Consider the following 20741-nt stretch of genomic DNA (forward strand, 5'->3'; position numbering starts at 1 on the left):
CCTTCAGCATTTACAGCTACCAGAAAATGTGGTACATATTTTTGCTCAAGACATTACTTACCTACCCAGTTGCTTGATCAGTACAAACTTAAAATCTTTACAACATTGGAACAAATCTTGCCATCCTTGCACTCCCATGTGGGTAGGTGCACAAAAGACTTAAAAATTCTTAAGCAGTCAAGAAAAGAGCAGTTCAGTTGATCGAACACTCTTCAGCCACTGTCTCAGTGAGTTATTGCATTGTATCACTGCTGCAGACATTTCAATGGTCACTGATCAGCAGAACTAGCATCCATTATTATTATCATTGTATGGACACCCCCATGGAGTCTTAAGAATCATCGTTGAAACTTCCAGTCTATGTTTATATAGCTGAAATCTCTCATAATAATTACCCGCCCTCTGCTCTTTAAACCTATTTGCCAATGTATACTATCCCCATTATCTTTTCCATCCCCTGGTCTATAAAAGCATCTAATTGTATATTTTGTTCTGCTAGCTCCTATCTCACACCAGATAGCTTCAAATCTGCTATTTTCACTAACCTGCAGTTGAACTTGTATTCTCTTGGGTTGCAGTTCATTGGCCATCATCAATAATACTCCCCCCCTCCATTCTTTTCTCTATCCTCCCTGAAGACACTATACCCATCTCATTCTGTCCTACTAACTATATCATATTCTTCATACTGAAGCAACACTCTCACTACTTTAACTCTATCACTCTTTTTGTGTGTTGAGGCTTAAGTGCTGTGCAGAATTCATGTTGGAGGTTTAATGGAATAATTATCAGCACTGAGAAAAGATTAAAAATAATTTTAATACTGCCAATATTTCGTCTCTGTCACAGAGACATCTTCAGGGATTACAAAAAACTTTTTGTAACAACACACACACACAAAAGCAATACAGTAGTGAGTGAAACTAAAGTCCTATCTAGGTGGTGCACCCTCTATGGGCATTTGCAGGTGGCCTAGGATGTAAAGAGGGATCTCTAATAATTAATGTTTCCAAAATTTTGGGAAGTTTAATGCAACCGTATTTGTTTAAATGAGGTTGATTTCTGAGTGCCAATGCAGATTCAAAAAAAAGTCTTTCTCTTTTGAATTTACTATGGTGGAGCATGGTCGTTTTTTTCCAGGAGATCCTGTGGGTAGTATCCAAAACATGGTCTGCAAGGCCAGATTGACCATAATCGTGTTTGCAGATGTAAGATCTGTGTTCTTCTAACTGGATGAATGCTGACCTGCCTGTCTGTCAAAAGTAAGCCAGTTTACAAGCACAAGGTACTCTATATACTTCAGGCACTGAGAGAGGAGGGAGCTGATCTTTGGTGGAACGGATAAGGGTAGTGAGTTTACAATAGGGCTTAAAAGGTGTATGGAGGTTGTACTTTTTTGATGATCTGGCTATTTTTTCTGATGCACCACAGATGTAAGGTATGGTGATGGCATTTCTGTAGTCCTTCTGAAGAGGTGGTCGGGGAATGGGGAAGGATTTGATTATTTTTTTAATCCTGTAGTCATTATAGCCATTGGAAAGGAAGGTGTTGTGTATATGTGTGTTTCAGTTGAAAGGATAGTTTCACTGGAACAAAGATTGTGGTATCTATTGGTTAGAGTTTTAATAATACCATATTGCTGAGAGGGGTGGGGGGTGGGAGAGTTTGTGAATGTATCTGCCTGTATGAGTAGGTTTTCTATATACCGAGAAAAAAAGGTTATTACCATTAGGAAGGCATGTTACTAAGGTGTCCAGGAAGGATAAACTATTGTTATTTTCCTTTTCCATCGTAAACTGGATTCTTTGATGTAGACTATTGAGGTGACTGAGGAAGGAATCTAATGTGTCTGGGCCATGAGGCCAAATAGAGAACACATCATCTACATATCTTAGCGAGATATAAGGGGAAGAGGCTATGGCTTGTTTTTCAAAATTTTCCATGTAAAAATTGGCAAGAGGGGTGGGGAGGGTGGGGGGAACCCATGGCAGTTCCCTCTATCTGTTTGTAGATTTTGTTCTTCCAAGAAAAATAACCAGAGTTGATGGCAAAGGAAAAGAGATCTAAGATATCAGAAGGAAAAACGTTTTTTAAGGGTGTTAAGGTATTGGTTAGGGGAATATTGGTAAACAATGAGATGATGTCAAAGCTGGTCAATATGTCTGTACTATTTAAAGTAAGATTTTCAATTAAAGTTTTTAAAGTGAGTAGAGTTTTTTACATAAGATGTGATAAGACCAGTGAGGAGGGGGGGGGGGGTCAAAGAGTTAGCTAGCTGCTTTGACAATTTGTAGCAAGGTGGCATCTACTATAGGTCTTAGGGAAGAATTAGGTTTATGGATTTTAGGTAAATCGTATATACAGGTGGGGAATGAGAACCGAATGGTTTGAGTTTTTTTGTAATGTCAGGAAGCCAGGAGGACACTTTTTTAAGAAGTTTTTTAATTTTTTAACTTGAGTTTCTGTGGGATCATGGTCAAGTGGTATGTAGGTAGTGCGATCACGGAGAATAATATCCATTTTCCGATTATATTCTGAGGCGTTAAGAACAACAGTGGCATTACCCTTTTCAGCTCTGGTGATGACAATACTTTTTTGTTTCCATAATTTTCTGAGGGCAGAGAGTTGTCTGGAAGATAAATTCATTCTTGGAGGTGACGACCGGGAGAGAATGTTAGCTACATCAAGCCTAATGTTATTGGCTGTTTCTGGAGCTAAGTGACATATTCCACATTCGATGTTGTACATAATATCTAATACTGGATACTAGGTGCGACGGCAAAATTGTGTCCGAGGCTTAGGGCACTAACAGCATCTTTGCTGAGTTGTTTTGATGATAGGTTGACTATTGTCAAAACGACTACTGTATGGAGCGGTTCAGCTTGAAGTGGCAGTTTAGATTTACAGAGGTTATTAAACTTTTTGATGTGCTTTTTATTATTAAGTATTCTTTCTGAGAAGAAGCTTCTGATATGCCAAAGAGAATAGACCAAAGTTCAGGATTGAGTACAGCAGAGAGCTCTGATTGTAACGAGACAATGGTGGCATTTGTCGTAGCGAGTTCCTGTAATCTGTTCTCGCAATAGTGCCAGACTAGCACGTTTGTATATCTGGAGGGCTTTATTTGATGTAAATTTCGTTTTAAGTCTAACACAGTTGGACTATCTTCTATCGTGCTTTTCTTTTGCTACTTCTCCTCTCATGCCATACTTTTCTCCTTTCAAATCTAGAGTCAGTCAGTATAGACAATGCTCTTTGGTCAGAAAGACTTGGGTTTGATTCCCATCTAGAAATTAGGAAGCTTTATCTGGTCTCTTTTGGCTAAAGGTGATTTAGCCAGCCTCATATAGAGGGAGAGGGTTTTTTTAACCCGGAAACTAGGGTTTTTGTCCTTCAGAACAGGCAAACTGGCCCCTGAACACGCACAGATTCACAGTAATAAAATATATATACCTAATTCCTTATTAGGAAGGCTCGAACTTCCCTCCCCTAAAAAGGGGTGGGAGAAAGGAGGAGAACCCCATATAAATAAATAAATATCATCTGTCAGCCATGTCTCCCTAAAGCCAATAACCTTTGGCCAACATGAAGTAACCAATGCCAAAAATTCTTCCCTTTTGTTCCAAATGCTGCTGCCATTAGTGTGTATAAAGTGTAAAAGGCCTTAGGCCCACTGCTATCCTGACACTTTATACTAACTATCCCATTCTGGTTTGTTACCAGTAGTACTAACTTGGGCATTTTATAGTTTCTGCACATTCTTACACTCAACTGCCTCACTGTTATCCACTCAACAGCTTCCCCCTTAAAAGCTAATTTCCCTGATCTTTCACATCCACTATCACTTCAATCAACTAACACTTTTTCCAGATTCGGAACACCAAATCCATTCAGATGTGAACCATCCTTCTTGTATAAGTCCATTCGCCCATCAAACTCACTCCACGCATACACAAACTCCACACCACTCCTCTATCCTTCTCAGCTCTACTCTGTCATACTGTGGCAACAGATTCACTATCTTAACTCTATCACTCTTTTCTTTTGATTGATTGATAAGAAAATAACTATTTATTGACTTAATTGCTAATATTTTGCTGGTATTCTATCGAGCATCTTCAGAGCACACAAACAAAGTTTGTTACAGTAGCGAGACAACCACAATCCAGTGTAACAATAGGAGTAATTGTAGCATGCAACACAAAGTCCTAATTAGGCACCATCTAAGTTGGAAAAAAAAAAACGAGAGAGAGAGAAAGAAGCAGGTATTAATTTGGTCTTAGGATGACTCTCTCCCAAATCTTTGGTAGATTTATACAGCCATACTTGTTGAGGTTTGGAGTATGTTTCAAGGCTTCTGTTGATTCCAAGAACAACCACTCTGACTTGTAAAAGTTTCTGTGCAGCATTTTAGTTTTTTTCCAATCAATCCTGTGTGCAGGGGTATCCAAATAATGATCAGCTAGGCTCAATGACAGGGCACTTCATAGACTCCTGGATGTGATAAAGGAGAGAATCTGTCCTTAGGTGAATGGATGAGAATTGCCAATTTCACGTAAGGTTTAAATATGGTGTGTAGTTGGTGTTTGTTAAGCACTAGATATCTTTTCAGATATGCCTTTAATGTATGGGATGGTGACAGTTTTGTTGTAGTCTTCTGTGATAGACAGTGGGGGAGGGGGGATTTCTGGGGAGCATTTAGTATTTTATTTATCTTATGTGGATTATAGCCATTGGTCAGGAAGGTGTGACATAGGCGAGAAAGTTCAGCAGTAAGAGAAATGTCGTTGGAACAAATTGCTCTAGCTCTATGGGATAGTGTTTTTAGAATATCGTATTGTTGAGATGGGTGATGGTGTAATTGTTTGTGTAAATATTTCCCTGTATGTGTGGCTATAAACCGAGAATGATAAGGAACCTTCTGGAAGATGTGTGATTAGTGTGTCCAGGAAGGACAGACAGTTATTGCCTTCTATTCCTTTGTTCATTGTACAGTGGATTTTGGGGTGCTCGCTATTTAAATGCATCAAAAATGTATCTAATGTGTTTGGGCCATGTGGCCAAATAGCAAACACATCATGAACATAGCATAGCCAGAGACTACATTTGAGAGTGGTTGTATTGATAGCTACCTATTCCAGATGTTCTATGTAGAAGTTGGCTGGGGGGGGGAGAGAAAAGGGGAATCCCATGTCCCATCTAATTGTACAGTTCCCCTTTCCATGTAAAATAATCTGCCTGTAATGGGAATTTAAATAGCTGAAATATATCAGGGCGAAATTGTGAATTTAGTAATACGCCCTATTGTAGATAGTATAAACAGTCCTACATATAAACTTGCTAAACATTTTGCCAAACTACTAGGTACTTTCACAAACAATTCTCCCTCTTTTGTTAAAAATTCTACCCATCTAAAAAAGTATTTTAAAAAACCACACCTTAAAAGTTCAGACTTAGTGGTGAGTTTTGATATCATCTCACTATTCACGACTGTACCATTAACCGAACTCCTAAGACCAAATTAATACCTGCTTTCTCTCTCATTTTTTTTTTCAACTTAGATGGCACCTAATTAGGACTTTGTGTTGCACGCTACAATTGCTCATACTGGTCCTACTGTTACAATGGATTGTGGTTGTCTCGCTACTGTAACAAACTTTGTTTGTGTGCTCTGAAGATGCTGGATAGAATACCAGCGAAATATTAGCAATGAAGTCAATAAACAGTTATTTTCTTATCAATCTGGGTTCGCATCTATACTGTAAAATCCAATCAACATGTACGACAAACACATAAGCCTTTCCAACAGTTTTCTTTCGCTACTTCCAATAATGCTTTTGTGTCCTCCCTCATACCAAAACGATCAACTCTTTCACTTTAGATTACAATTAGCAATCTGAATATTTATAATCAACCTCTTGTCTATGCGGATACCTGATGGACAGATATCAAAAATTGGTTATTGTGGGCATGAATCTGCAAAGATTTAGAGTAACCAGCAGTTTTGCCCGGAATCAGTCCACAGGCCATTGTTATTCAATATTTTCCTTAATTATATTGGAAAGGATTTCACCAGAGGTATAAAGCTATTTGCTTATGATGCAAAGATAGCCAGAGTAATCAGGAATTTGATAGGCATGCAGCAATTACAGAATGAATAAGGCACACCACTAGCACCTTTCCTTTTTTTTTTTTTTAGGGGATATTGTACCTACCCCACCCACCAATACACAAGTTGCTGATATTTATCAGACAGTGAATTTCCAATCCAGTGCTAATATACTATCCAACACAATCTCATCCAATTTAATTACCAGCCTTGTCATGTTATCAAAGGCCTATGCAAAATTTAAATATACCACAGTGTATCATAGCCCTCATCAAATACATTTGTAAACTTGTTTTAATAAGGTTACAAATGCATTTGACAAGGAAGATGAATAATCATACTTGACATTCCTGAGAGCAGAAACAATCTAATCAATCATCTCTGGAAATTAGCTTTACTTTTATGAAAATTCTAGTTTTTAAAGTATTAACTATTTTGCTTCTACAACAGTTGGAAAATTTTACATATAAAATACGTGAATTTGCATATTGGTGATGAATTCGTACATTGCCTTATTCCTTTCTCCCCTTCAACATGAATTGACTTTTCTTGGCAATGAGCCAGCCAAGGTTCTCACATCTGTGGTCAGACAGTAGCATTAGCATGCCTGTTTATACAACAGCACAAGCTCCAAGGGAATGGAAAGAAGGTAAAATTGTTCCATTGCATAAAGGTGGTGATAAGGCTGTGGCTACAAATTATAGAACAATCTGTATATCTGGAGTTGTGGTTACGGTACTGGAGAGATTAGGGAGAACTAGGATACAGAAATGGATTATAAAAGCAGTAAAAGCATATGTGATTATTACCATGCATTTGTTAAAGGAGATCATGTGTTACTAACTTATGTAACAGTGGTGTTGCATGTGCCTTTCTAGGTTGGATCTGCTGTCATGAGGCTTATGCAATCCATCAATTCACTTCAATTTGACTGTATGACTGCATTTTTATTGATGTATGAAAGTTTTAAGGGCACATGGCTCATCAGCATTCATCTTAATTGGTCCAATGTAATTAATTGTAGGATAACTTTGAATACTTTAATTTATCAATTAATATAATTTTAAATATAGAAAGCATAAAGGTCATGTGAACAATAGATATGCTTCATGCATGCCGTTTATGTGAGAAGTACAAAGGGTTTACGCTTCGTGGTGAGAGAGGGAGACACGGATAATTTGAATTTTGATAAGATTTTTAAATACAGCCATATAATTTGCACAAATATTGGAAAAAGTAATCGCTTTGGAAATTATTATTTTTCAGGAATGAACAATGAACCAAAGAAAAGCTGAAATAACTCATTTTACTTACTTATTATACACTGTTTCCAACCTCATTCGACTATAATTATACAATCTGTGAAATTTTTGGCAGAAAACAGGATATTCAGTACATTGTCAACATTGTTTCCCATTGCAAATATGGGAAATAAAGTTATAAATTATTTATAGAGCATTACTTGTCTATACCGGTGTCTTACACATGCCAGTTCACACTTCACAGAAGAAAAATAGATGAAACTCAGAAAACAAAAAAAGCAACTCATGACAAACAGCACCATTCATTTGAATTGGTTGACACAATAACCAATTACAACCATCTGGTGCTACTGTCTCAGTGCACATGATGCCTTGCCTTCTGCGTGGTTTAAAACCACTGGAACACTAAGAATTTGACCACTGTACGTCTGTTAAAAGGGCTCAAGCGTGTCTGTATTTATGACCACACACCCCAGGCTATTAATGCAAATGTGATGCAATATTTATGTGTTGAAAAGTGTAATGATACCTCTTCATGAAGTATTAGTATATTGTGTGTTTAATTTTAGGAATCATGCAAAGCCAGGAAAGAATTAAGGACTCTTTAACAGGAATAAATGCAAAATATTACTATCGGTGATATTGCTATTCCATGGATGTGCATCGCACACCCAGAATATACATCCCCTGATAGAAGTGGAGTATGAATGAAGTCAAGAAAAAGGGGAAGAGTTTGATTTTGCTCTTATAGAGTGGTGCATAATCAGAGTGGCTTGCCTTTGAAGATCGCAAGTGCATTTAGTGTGAATGAATTCATGAAAATATGTCACAGTTAGTATGGATGATATGTGCCGTTCTTCAATGACTCTCTTGCTCCCTAGTAGTCTCTAGTAATATTACTATTAATAATAATATAATTCTGTCACTGAGTTCATACTCAAAATTTATTATTTTGGCTTCATGGAAGTCACCAGGAAGCTTAGTGGTCTATTTTAAGTGGTTTACTACTAGAAGTGAGGGGAGAAGAGGCGAATCAAGTTCCTAAGAGACTCATAAAGTTGGTGAGCTAACCTGTCCCCACTTCCACCACTACACATAGAGGCACACAGTGAATACCAAATTTAAGGGTAACCACCCATAAGAATTACCTGTTTCCTGGGTGAGAATACCATATTTCCCAAATTCATAATACTGTAATTTGCAACTTTGCACTATAAACTGTTTATCAGTTACTGTGGATCAATGTTGTGACAGTCAACTTACAGATAGCAGAAAAAAAATCAGTAATACTAAAAAGAAGATGAACTATTCCTTTTTCATCATTAAGAACATTTTCAGATAGCATAATTATTATTATTACCACCCCAAAACCTCATGGAGTCAAAGTCTCATCTGGCAGATGAGTCTTTGATTAATGAGATCTCTTTCTACCCAAAACAATATAGACACAAATTTCAACATTTTTCACCTGAATATTATTCACAACTGCAGCAGTAAGATTTTCCAAAAATCCTCTTGACTTGCTATCTGTAATAAAATAAAATAGACAAATTGTTAAATACAGAATATATCAAAACCTTTAGATGACAATGGCAATAAATATGAAAATAATAATAATAACAAAAAAAAATGTCTTTCTCAATTTATTTTTTTTTAATTACACATAAAAATCTTACTTTTGCACCTTCACAGATAAAATTAGTCCATTTTCTTACTGACCTCAAGATTAGTTATAAGTACCTTCAGGAAAATTCAAAGTAAGCTAGGAATTAGAAGAAATGAATATATTTATTTAAGCAACATCTATAAATAGAATATGACATTAGTACTGCAGATCAAAAAAGGATTAGCTAAATCTGAAACTCTGGCTGGTAGAATTAATACTGTATTTGAATTAATATTGTAATTTAAATATAGCAATCACATTGAATGGTACATGGGCTCAGGTGCTGGTTTAGAGAGAGAGAGAGATAGCAATGACTCTTATCTGGTTGTTCAACTTGAGTCTCAGCACATGCATGATTCCTAATCAGGAGGAAGATGGCAAGATAACTCTAGAATTGGATCAGTTAATTATAGGTCAATTAGTGTCTATAATGTTATCATCAAGGCAATAATGGAGAGGCTGGCTAGGAATTACATCCACAGCAGGATGGACAGGACTACCAGTCAGCATGGTTTTGTTAAAAGTTGATCTTGCTTTATAGAACATAATCATAATTTTGATAAAGCATCTGAGGGGATTCTACATAAGTGTTTGTTCTGCAAAATAATGTGAATGGCAGTTATCAGAAAGTGATGCATGGAGAGCCCATGACACAAAAGGTATCTGTTCAAGTCAACCTGCAGAGATTTTATATCAGTTATGTTTGTTATATCTTTTCTCAACTTGGTATCCTCAGCAAATAACTGGATATAAACCTCTAGACCAGGAGTGTCAAACTCAAATTGGACTAATGGACATGTGCTATAAAACTGTATCTCAAGTGGGCCGCAAAAAATTTTCGACTAAAAAAACCTTCACTAATTAGAATCGAAGGGAAGTGAAAAAAAGAGTATAAATAAATTGGAAAATTAATAACAAAAATTTTATTTATTCTAAGCATGAGTGATGCATGGAGAGCCCATGACACAAAAGGTATCTGTTCAAGTCAACCTGCAGAGATTTTATATCAGTTATGTTTGTTATATCTTTTCTCAACTTGGTATCCTCAGCAAATAACTGGATATAAACCTCTAGACCAGGAGTGTCAAACTCAAATTGGACTGATGGACATGTGCTATAAAACTGTATCTCAAGTGGGCCGCAAAAAATTTTCGACTAAAAAACCTTCACTAATTAGAATCGAAGGGAAGTGAAAAAAAGAGTATAAATAAATTGGTAAATTAATAACAAAAATTTTATTTATTCTAAGCATTACAAGACATAAAATAATATTATAATGATTATGACAACTCAAAAAAAATAATATACAGAGTATTTTTATTATATTAATAGTTACAATACATAGCATTTAATCCAAATTAAAATAAAATTAAATTTTATTTAAATAAATCAAATATTTATATATTTATACATTCTAAAAAAAGTGTCAACTCCCATTAATAACCATAAAAAAGTTTACAGAGCATCCTGTTAGTTTGAAATTTTGTGTGTTTGCATTGAAATAAAATACTTCTATATATATATTTTTTTTTCCAGGGGGGGGAACCAATATTTTGAATTTTTAAAGGAATTTTTATATGTTATTTTTATATTATATTCAAAGTTTTGAACTTTCAAGTGCAATTAAAAAGCACTGTACGTTTGCGAATATTTCTTGCAACTAGTCACGCAGATTATCTGCCATTTCGGTTATTCTTTCAATCACAGTATTTTTGGACAAAGAAATATCGCGAAATACTTGCACATTTTTGGGACATGCATTTTCAGCTGCTTTTATCATACATTCCTTAACCATGGAACCATCACTAAAAGGTTTGGAATGTTTCGCCAATAAATAGTTGATTTCATAACTGGTTCTCACTGCTGATCCATTATCTTTCATAATTTTTGAAAATACTTGTTGTTGACTTTCAAGTGAATTCTTCATACTTCTTAATTTTTCTTCTCTCAGTTTACCCTCAAAGCGTGAATATTGTTCTTTGTGGATTTTATCATAGTGCCTTTTTATATTATTATTATTATTATATTATTATTATTATTATTAAACAAGACCTCATGGAGTCAAAGACTCATCTAGGAGGTCCTTTTATCTCACACACATCTCATCATACCGGGTCTTAAACACATTCAAACTCCTTGCAGACACCACACTCTCAGGCAAGGCATTCCAATCATTCACAACTCTGCACGAAAAAAACCTGCCTCTCACTCCCCTACTCACACCCTCTTTATACAGTTTCCAGGGATGACCTCTGGTTCTCACCTGATCTCCCACTATTCGCTGTAGAACTTCTCCACCATTTATCCTATAGCAACCCCTTACCAACTTGTAGGTCTCTATCATATCTCCCCTCTTCCTTCTCTCCACTAGACTCTGCAAATTACATCTTTTCAATCTTTCCTCATACTCGACATTCCAGAGGTCAGAAACTACCTTAGTCAGTCGCCTTTGGACCCTTTCCAACATCTCTTCATCCTTCTGAAAACCAGGTGACCAAATCTGGGCACAATAGTCCATGTGTGGCCTAATCAAAGCCTTATACAATGGAACAAGAATCTCCCTACTTCTACACGTCAGTGTCCTCCTCATCATTCCCAGAAGTCTTTGTGTTGTCTTCACAATTTTGGCGATGTGACCCCTAAATTTTAGATCCTTATCCACTATCACTCCCAGATCTCTTATTTCCTCTACTTCCAACAATATATTTTCACCAAGCATAAATTCTGCATCCCATCTTTGTTTTCCAAATTTTAAAACCTTACATTTTGCAACATTGAACTCACATCCCCATTTGCTTGCCCAATCACTCAATCACTCTTTTGGGACATGCGTTTTCAGCTGCTTTTATCATACATTCCTTAACCATGGAACCATCACTAAAAGGTTTGGAATGTTTCGCCAATAAATAGCTGATTTCATAACTGGTTCTCACTGCTGATCCATTATCTTTCATAATTTTTGAAAATACTTGTTGTTGACTTTGAAGTGAATTCTTCATACTTCTTAATTTTTCTTCTCTCAGTTTACCCTCAAAGCGTGAATATTGTTCTTTGTGATTCTTTGGCGACACTAATTGTTTCATTACAAATAATGCACACAATTTTGTCCTTTGTTTCAGTGCAGAAGTAATTTAATCCCCATTTTCTTGAAATTTTCTTTTTCTTGTTGTCTTGGAAAGCGACATTGCCTCGGTGAATAAATATAGTATTCATATTATTAACAATGTTTATAAAAATGTTTGAATAAAACCGCACAAACTGTAGACCAGTGCATGATACTATTGGAAATAAAAACAAAAAAAAAATAATAAAAGTGATTCTCTCATTGGTAGATTATCGTTGAATTGTGTTTGGCGCACTGACTTCAAAGATCACTGATTGACTGTAGCAGGCAATTATAAACTCATCACATCAAATAGCTGCATTGTTGAAAAAAATATTAACTTGTAAAAAAACATTATTCTCCTGCTTTACAAGGATCTGATAAGACCACATCAACACCTACACACAGATGTGGTCAAGTGAGTTTTGATGGGATGGGGATATAGATGAAAAGATTCAGAAACGAGTAGCCAAGATGACAGCAAAGACAGACTATGGAAATGTGTATATAGATAAGAGAGACTGATGAAACGTGGCCTTCAAAATTTTAAGAATAAACAGATGAGAGGAGATAAGAACCATGTAAGCTAGTAAGGGGATCTTACAGTGTAGATAAAACTAAGATTTGTCACCTTGTGGTAAGTCGGAGTGGAATATGAGCCAACCCAAGAAACTGAGTAAGAATGTGGTTAGGAAGCATGCTAGGTCCAGGTTCTTCTCATGTGTGGTAAATGTGTGTGAAATGGGTTACCTCAGATACTGTGAGTGTGCTGCTGAATATGTTCAAAGAGCATTATCATAAGTATACAGACAATAAGTAACATCAAATGGGGTGTACCCTTGATGAATGCTCAAACACTTCTTAGAGGAATGCAGATATTTGCAGATGATACAAAGTTAAGAAGAGCTCTGAGGAGGAGAGCAGATGTTGGAGGATCTGAATAGACTGTGTGAGTGGCCAAGTGAATAGGGCTGCCAATGTTATGCTGTGAAGTGTAAGGTAAGGGTAAAACTTATGTGAGGACACCACAACTTGTGTGATGTAACCTCTGAACTTCAGATCCTTGTCCACCACCATTCCAAGGTCTGTTGTCTTCTCAACTGCCACCAAAATTTCAACATCAGGTGTATACTCTGCATCCCATTGTTGCCTATGAAATTTCAGAACCTTACACTTTGCAACACTGAACTGAGAATTTCCATACCGTTGTCTACTTATACAATTTATTCAAGTCTTCCTCTAAGTCCACATTTGCTTAATTTCTCATCATCTGCAAACAGTTGTATATCACCAGTTAAATCCATCGCAATAACATTAGTATGCAAATTAAATAGCAACAGTTACAATCATATCCTCTCATGAAATGATCAGAGGATCAGATCTAATACTCTCAAATCCTTGGGCGACCTCCTTTGCATAGTGCCTTAGATAGCTGTCTCTCAGGAACAAGAAATTGAATTTCCTTGTTCCCAAATGCTCTCTTAATTCCAATCTATACTTTAAAAAAAAAAAATAAATAAATAAATAAAAATCAGCTAACGCCTATTTGTTCCCGTATAGAGTGTAGGCAGGGCCGTTTACCCTATCTGACTCTGGAGACTGAGTGGGCAGTTCAATCTCCACTGGTAGCCAATCAGAGAGATAGCTGGCCCAAGGCTATCACTGATTCATCAGTACGCAGTGAAGAAGGCGGCAAGCTAGTGCCACCATCTCGTGGTCCCTAACACAATATTTTTAATGTCTGAAAATAGTGTGGGTTCGACGGTCGATTTTCTTGAGTTTACAGGACAAAAAACCCGAGTTTCCGGGAGAAAAAAACCGCTAGCCCATGCCAGAGATCAACTAACTCGGGAACCGGTTGAAAAAAGGCTTAGAAAAATTTCCTCTAGTCGGTGACTAGATTTGAACCACCAAATCCTTTCTTCATGCAGTCAATCGCTGTAGAGTGCAAACGCCACCTCTACTGACTACACAGGCTCTTCAATCTATACTATCCTAATTAAAATCAGCCATAAATATCATCCTTCCCTTGTTCACTAATCCAAGTTGCTTATATATTTCTTCATCACCTCCCTCCACATTCCCTGGTCTATAGCTATATCCAACTAAATATATCACTTGTCAACCTCCACCTCACACCACACTGCCTGAAAACTATTGTCACTATTTCCCTCTTTCGTGTTTACCTTATATGAACATAATTCCTTTGCTAACATCAGTAGCACTTCCCTCCTTTCTTGCCCTTTCTATCTTTGCAAAAAACATTGTGTCATTCCATTTCAATACTCATTCAACCACGTTCACTTATTCCAAACAGTTTTTGGGTGAATAAACTCAACTAGTGTAAACAATTTCATCTCCGTTATTTCTGATGCTCCTGGTATTTGTAAACAAACACAGCCATTGAAATTTAGGTCTATAACCACCAGTCACATTCAAGCAATCTGTTGGCTGTGATTTCACACCACACCTGCCCTTGCCCTATCATCACTTATCCCACATCTTCTCAGTCTCAACTATCCCGCTCACATCCTGATCCATTCCATTTCTATGCTGATCATCCCCATATACACACATTCACTGCTACTTCTGACATCCACTCTCCCTATGTCATGTCTTCCTGTCCATCCCAACTCCTGTTTCTCTTGCATTCTCATCATCTCTCACACTACTACTATTTCTATTAGCAAGCACTTCAGTCTCATCCATTCCATTCTCCTGATCTTTCACTTTACCTCTTACTTCCTCTGATCTCTTGCTTGCATCAGGAACACTGGGTTTCTGTCTAGTAACAGTTTCTCCAGTGCTATTTGCAAGTCATTCATCATCTATTTTTCTCTTTTTTATTTCTTATTCCTCTTGCAATATTTCATTTGTTTAACTAGACATTCAATATTGCTTCACATATTCCACATTTTTTTCATTTTGAACAACTTTCTTCAAATCGTGCATTCCAGCAGTTTCGCTATCTGTGCTCCAGTAGTCTCACTCCCTGTTGTTCTTCCATTTTCTCATTCCTACTTTCTTTCACTTCTGTATCACTTTTATTTCATTTTTATGTTATTTCATTTTCTCAGTCCCACCAGCTTTCAATTCTGTTATGCACAGTCTTATGCATTTACGTTTAGGCTAGCATTTATTCCTTTGGTCCATCTCACATTCGCTAAGAACTCATAATCTAACAAATATCTTATTTTCTACAAATGCATACCTTCTCTCATCTCCTGTTCAGTCACTCCACAGATACATCCTTCATATTTCACCATGCATGCATATTGTACTAAAGTCAATTGAACCATTTTCAAAAAAAGTCTACATCATTAATAGCATTTGATCTTTGTTCATCATGACATGCAGATCTCATCTGTATCACCATTGTGTCCAATACAAGGTAACATTCAAATTTAGTAAAAAAAAGTCGGTAACAAATCCACATTGACCAACAACCAGACATATGCACTAAGCTATCAAAAATAAACAATAAAATACTAAAATGCAAGCAATATCACCAATTATTACACAAAAATAGCACATATCTTTTCCAGGGCTGTTTATCAACAGCCACATGTACTGAGGCCTGGCCTTCTAGTACCCAATATAAAGATGCATATAGTGGTTTTCTTGGATTTTTTAAATGCCTTTGATAGACTGTCACATGACATGCTAGCAACTAACTTGAAATGGAAAGGACTGGATAAGAGAGTAATGAGGTGAATAGCAAAACAGTTGTCAGATAGGTATCAACAGGTTATTCACGGATAAAGTGGAAAGAAGCAAGTCACCCACACAATTCCACAAGGGTTTATTTTGGAAACATTATTGTTTGGCTCTTTCATTAATGATAATGGAACTGAGTTAACTGGAGATATGCAGATATTTACAGATGATACAAAGTTGATAAGAGCTCTGAGAAGAAGAGCAGATGTTGGAGGATCTGAATAGATCATGTGAGTATTAAAGTGAATAGAACTGCCAATATAATGTCACAAAATGTAAGGTAAGAATTAAATGGAAAGGTAAAGATTAACTGGAGAAATGCATATGTTTGTAGATGATCCAAAGTTCGAAAGAACCATGAGGAGAAAAGATGTTGGAGGATCTGAATAGATTATGTGAATGGCCAAGTGAGTACAGGTGCCAATGTAAGGTTGCAAAGTATGTCTTGAAATGTAGTAGCCTAGAATGGAAGTAGATTATATAATTATTGGAGAAATTTTAGAGATATCTGGGAATGGTGGCAGGCAGAAACTTGAAGTTAAGGGGTCACCAATCCTAAAATTGTTAGAACATCACAACAGATTATGGCAATGATGAGAGTCTTGATATAACTTGTATAAGGCCTTGATCGGGCCAAATTCTTACTACTGTGCACAATTTCTGAAGTTTCTGGTATATAAAACTACACAGACACTGAAATGCAAACATATAATTTACTAGCTTAGATTAATTACTCACAGCAGACATTTCACTAGCTTACGCTAGCATTATCAGAGGCAGTTTAACACTACACAATCAGTGAAGACAAATTACAATTACCTGGATAACAACAATCACGTGTATGGAAGGTGATAGAAGCACTTTTGATGGGTAGAAGGAGCTGGGCCACAAAATTTGTTTAAAATCATACTATCCATTCTGTTACAATTAACAGTACAGAATGGAGTACAGGTTTTGTAGAACATGTACCACTTCCAGGAACAGTTGCTCTGATTTAAACTGGGATTTAAAGTAGCCTGATTTTCTACCATCTTATGAAATGGTCTTTGTCTATGGCATGTTGAGATAGCCTGCGTTTTGGTTTTCCATTCTAGATGTATTTTTTGTGTTATTTTCTCCTGACCAAAGTAGTTCATCCTGTCTGTCTGAAATACTGAGCTATACATTCGCAGTGGATGTTGTAGACACCAGGGAAGGAAAGAGGACCTAAACAATCCTTGATTTATCTTAGCGAAGTAGAAATTTTGCTTAGAGGTTTGTATACAGTTCTGAATGTGTGTTGTTTCAGGAGGGAACCCAATTTATCTGTTGTGCCCTCAATGTAGGGTAAAGATATAATGTATGTGTAGTCTGGTTGACGGGGTGTTGGACTTTGGTGAGGGTTTTTTTCTTGTATCCATTTTGGTGGAATGATGTGAGTAGAGACTGTTGTTCCAGGTGCAGTGCTTGTCCTGAGGATGAGATTCACTCAGCCCTAGAGTTTTGAAAATTCAAAGCTTCTGGGCAGGATAGTGGTGCGAAATGAAATGTAGGAGGGTGGTCTGAAACGTTTTCGGCCTGGACCATAGATGGCAACACTGTCGGCAAGATTTTTTTTTTCTAAGTTGGTACATCTGTCATAAGCATCCATGTGAAATTGCAAGTCACATGGATGCAATCTATTAAGTAAAGTTGCACCGTGAGTTACATAACATGCGACTTACGTAAATTTGCAGTTACATAATAAATCTACTAGCGCATGTGAACACATTTGCAACTTTTCTCAGGTGCGTCTTTGACAGACTTATCACTTGTTATCACTGCTCGTTTTGTTGCTTTTTTATCCTTAAAATGGAATGCAAATGCAAAACCAAATGAGCTGGTAATAAATCTAAAAAATATAGGTCTGCAATTACTTGAGAAGAAAAGTTGAAAATAATTCGTATGTATGAAGGTGAGAAAATTCTATCAACAACAGCTCAGGAAACAAATCGACCTATTTTGACAGTGAATACAATAATGAAGGATGAAGTTCGCATTGTTGAAAGCACGAAAGGTGCGGTAGTGTAGAAGGGCACAATTATTACCGAGAAGAGGCTGGGCACAATATCGGAGATGGAGAAATTGTTGTCCCTCTGGAATCGATGACCTGAAACAGAAGCGGATACTGTTAAGTTTACTGATTATCCAGGAGAAGGCTATGTCCTTATATAAGGATTTAAAAGAGCAGGCCGGCATCATGGATGCAGAGAGTACATATAAAGCTAGTGCTGGATGGTTCGAAAGATTCAAGAAATGTAGAAATCTGCACAGCATTAAAATCACAGGTGAGGTAGCAAGTGCAGATAAAGACACGGCAATTTAATTTTTTTAACCCCCCCCCCCAAAAAAAATGAAAAATATCTGATTAATGGCAAAAAAATTAACGCAAGACAGCAGTATGAATAGCCATTGAACATTTTATTCTATGGATGTAATTTACAAATTAGACTTATGTAAAATTCGAGTTATGTAAAGGTTTATGAAACACATTACTTACGTAACTCGGGGTGTAACTGTAGTTTGTTTTATAAAGCTTCCTGAAGCAAAACTGTTGTCTGTATCCCTTGAAATGGATAAAATTGAGTATCATGAGGTTATAAAATTCTTTGTAAAAGAAGTTTAATGGCAAAACAAATTCATTTGAATTTCATAAAAGTTTATGGGCACTCTTCTCCTTCGTTTTCAACAAATAAGAAATGGGCTGCCAAGTTTAAAAGTGGCCATACCAGCCTTCAAGATGATCCACACGAAGGACATCCAAAAAGTGTAACAACACCAGAAATCATTGATCAAGTGCACGATATGGTATTGGATGACTGGCAAGTCAAACTGCGTGAAATTGCTGAGACTACACCCTCTGTCCAAAAAGAAGCCGAACTTTTCGAAAATAGAAGAAACTATTGGCACCACCTGTTGTATCTTTTTGTTGCTAAAATTGGCAACCTTCATTAGTGTTGTGTTAACTGTTTATGACATTTGTTTCATTAGAAGCCGTGTTACAGTCCCAAGAGTGAGTGTGTTGTGATGAATGGTTGGAAAATGAGTTTCAAACAGAGAGCCACGATTGACTTTTGTGTTAAACTTGGTAAAAGTTTTACTGAAACACTTCAAAAGCTTACTGTGATGAATGCTTATCCCGTACTAAAGTTTATGAGTGGTTTCAGCAATTTCAAAGTGGTCGTGAGACGTTTGAGGACGACGAAAAGCCAAGCAGTCCAAAAACTGGACTGAGCGAAGTTAACATTCAAAAAGTGCGTGATTTCATCAGAGAAAACTCAAAATCGTCTGTGAGATTGATTGAAGATGAATTGGGGATTCCAGAGTGCTGAGTGGAGACCACCAGAACAGGGGCATCCGAAAAAAAGTTGCTTGAAGAAGTCAAAAATAAAGACAATGCTGATTTGTTTCTATGATTCCAAGGGCATTATCCACAAAGAATTCATTCCGCCTGGCCAAACAGTGAGTTTTATCAATGGTGAGTTTTATCTCAAAGTTTTGAAGCGAATGATAGTGAGAATTCGTCGCATACGGCATGAATATTGTGATGCAGGCAGCTGGTCACTTTTGCACGATAATGCACCATCTCATCGTTCAAACATTGTGAGACAGTTTTTGAGCAAAAACCAAGTTTGTGTATTGGATCACTCGCCATGTTCGCCTGATTTAGCATCCTGTGGCTTCTTTCACTTCCCCCCCGAATTCATTTGCCAATGAAAGGAAAGCGATACGACACCATTGAAAATGTTCAAGTGGCAGTAACCACAACACTCAACAATGTCCCAAAATCTGATATAAAAAACTCAATTAACGAATTAATTAATTGTGCCAAACTCTGTATCGAAGCTGAAGGAGAGTATATTGATTGAAATAAACAATTTGAATAATTGGCCTGCATTTCATTTTCTATCAAAAGTTCGGTTTTTCTTTTTGGACAGAGGATGTATAGGCATTTCAAAAGAATATGTAGGATATATTTTGCATGAAGAGTTGCAAATAAAAAAGCTTTGCGCAAGATGGATGCTGCACTTGCTCACAGCAGATCAAAAACATACGTGAATGAAAAACTCTGAACAGTGTTTGGAGCATTTTAACAAGAATAAAACTGATTTTGTGCATCAATTTATTACTATGGATGAGACTTGGATTCACCATTACACACCAGAATCCAAACAGCAGTCAAAACAGTGGACAGAAGCTGGTTGTTTAGTGCCAAAGAAGTAAGTCAGTTCCATCAGCAGGACAAGTGCTAAAATGATTTAACTAATAAACAAAATGCCTACAAGGCATTTTGTTTATTAGTTATCTTGAAAAGGGCAAAACAATAACCGGGGAATATTATTCCAATCTTTTAACCAGACTAGATGAAAAAATTCATGAGAAAAGACCCGGTTTGCAGAAGAAAAAAAAATTATCTTTCATCAGGACAATAAACCTGCCCACAAAGGTGTTTTGGCAATGGGAAAATTAAGGGATCTGTACTATGAATTGTTGGAACATCCACCCGATTCCCCAGATTTGGCTCCCTCTCACTTCTGTCTCTTCCCAAAACTAAAACTCTTTCTCACAGCATTTTTCTTTGAATCAAGAGGTGATTGCAGCTGTAGAGGGATATTTTGCAGATCTTACCAAGAACCATTATGCTGGAGCATCACTGGAATAAATGTATTAGTCTTAAGGGAGATTATGCTGCAAAATAAAAATAATTTTGAAATTGTAAATTTGTTTTTTCATTGTCATGCCACCCTCGTAAGTATCATCCTGTGTGTGGGCTTACAGTAAACTGAATATATGAGGGATCCATCTGCCTGCCTTGTAATTAAAATATCCAAGACAGCAATAGCTCCTTTTTCTTCTTTCACAGTG

At 36.7% G+C, this 20741-nt stretch overlaps 1 protein-coding gene across 10 annotated transcripts in view; it reads right to left on the reverse strand.

Annotated features, from left to right (window-relative positions):
* LOC150104358 (intermembrane lipid transfer protein VPS13A-like) overlaps positions 1 to 20741 on the reverse strand; it is a 2072875-nt gene that overhangs the window by 1606806 nt on the left and 445328 nt on the right. For all 10 annotated transcript variants that reach the window (XM_090396324.1, XM_090396319.1, XM_090396320.1 and 7 more), the window contains one exon: positions 8840 to 8898. In XM_090396324.1, coding sequence (XP_090252450.1) covers positions 8840 to 8898 — 59 coding nt within the window. The remainder of the gene's footprint in view (positions 1 to 8839; positions 8899 to 20741) is intronic.

Source organism: Typopeltis vanoorti, chromosome 8 (genome assembly GCF_054136105.1).
Source record: "Typopeltis vanoorti isolate ZY-2024b chromosome 8, IOZ_Tvanoo_1.0, whole genome shotgun sequence".
NCBI lineage: Eukaryota > Metazoa > Arthropoda > Arachnida > Uropygi > Thelyphonidae > Typopeltis > Typopeltis vanoorti.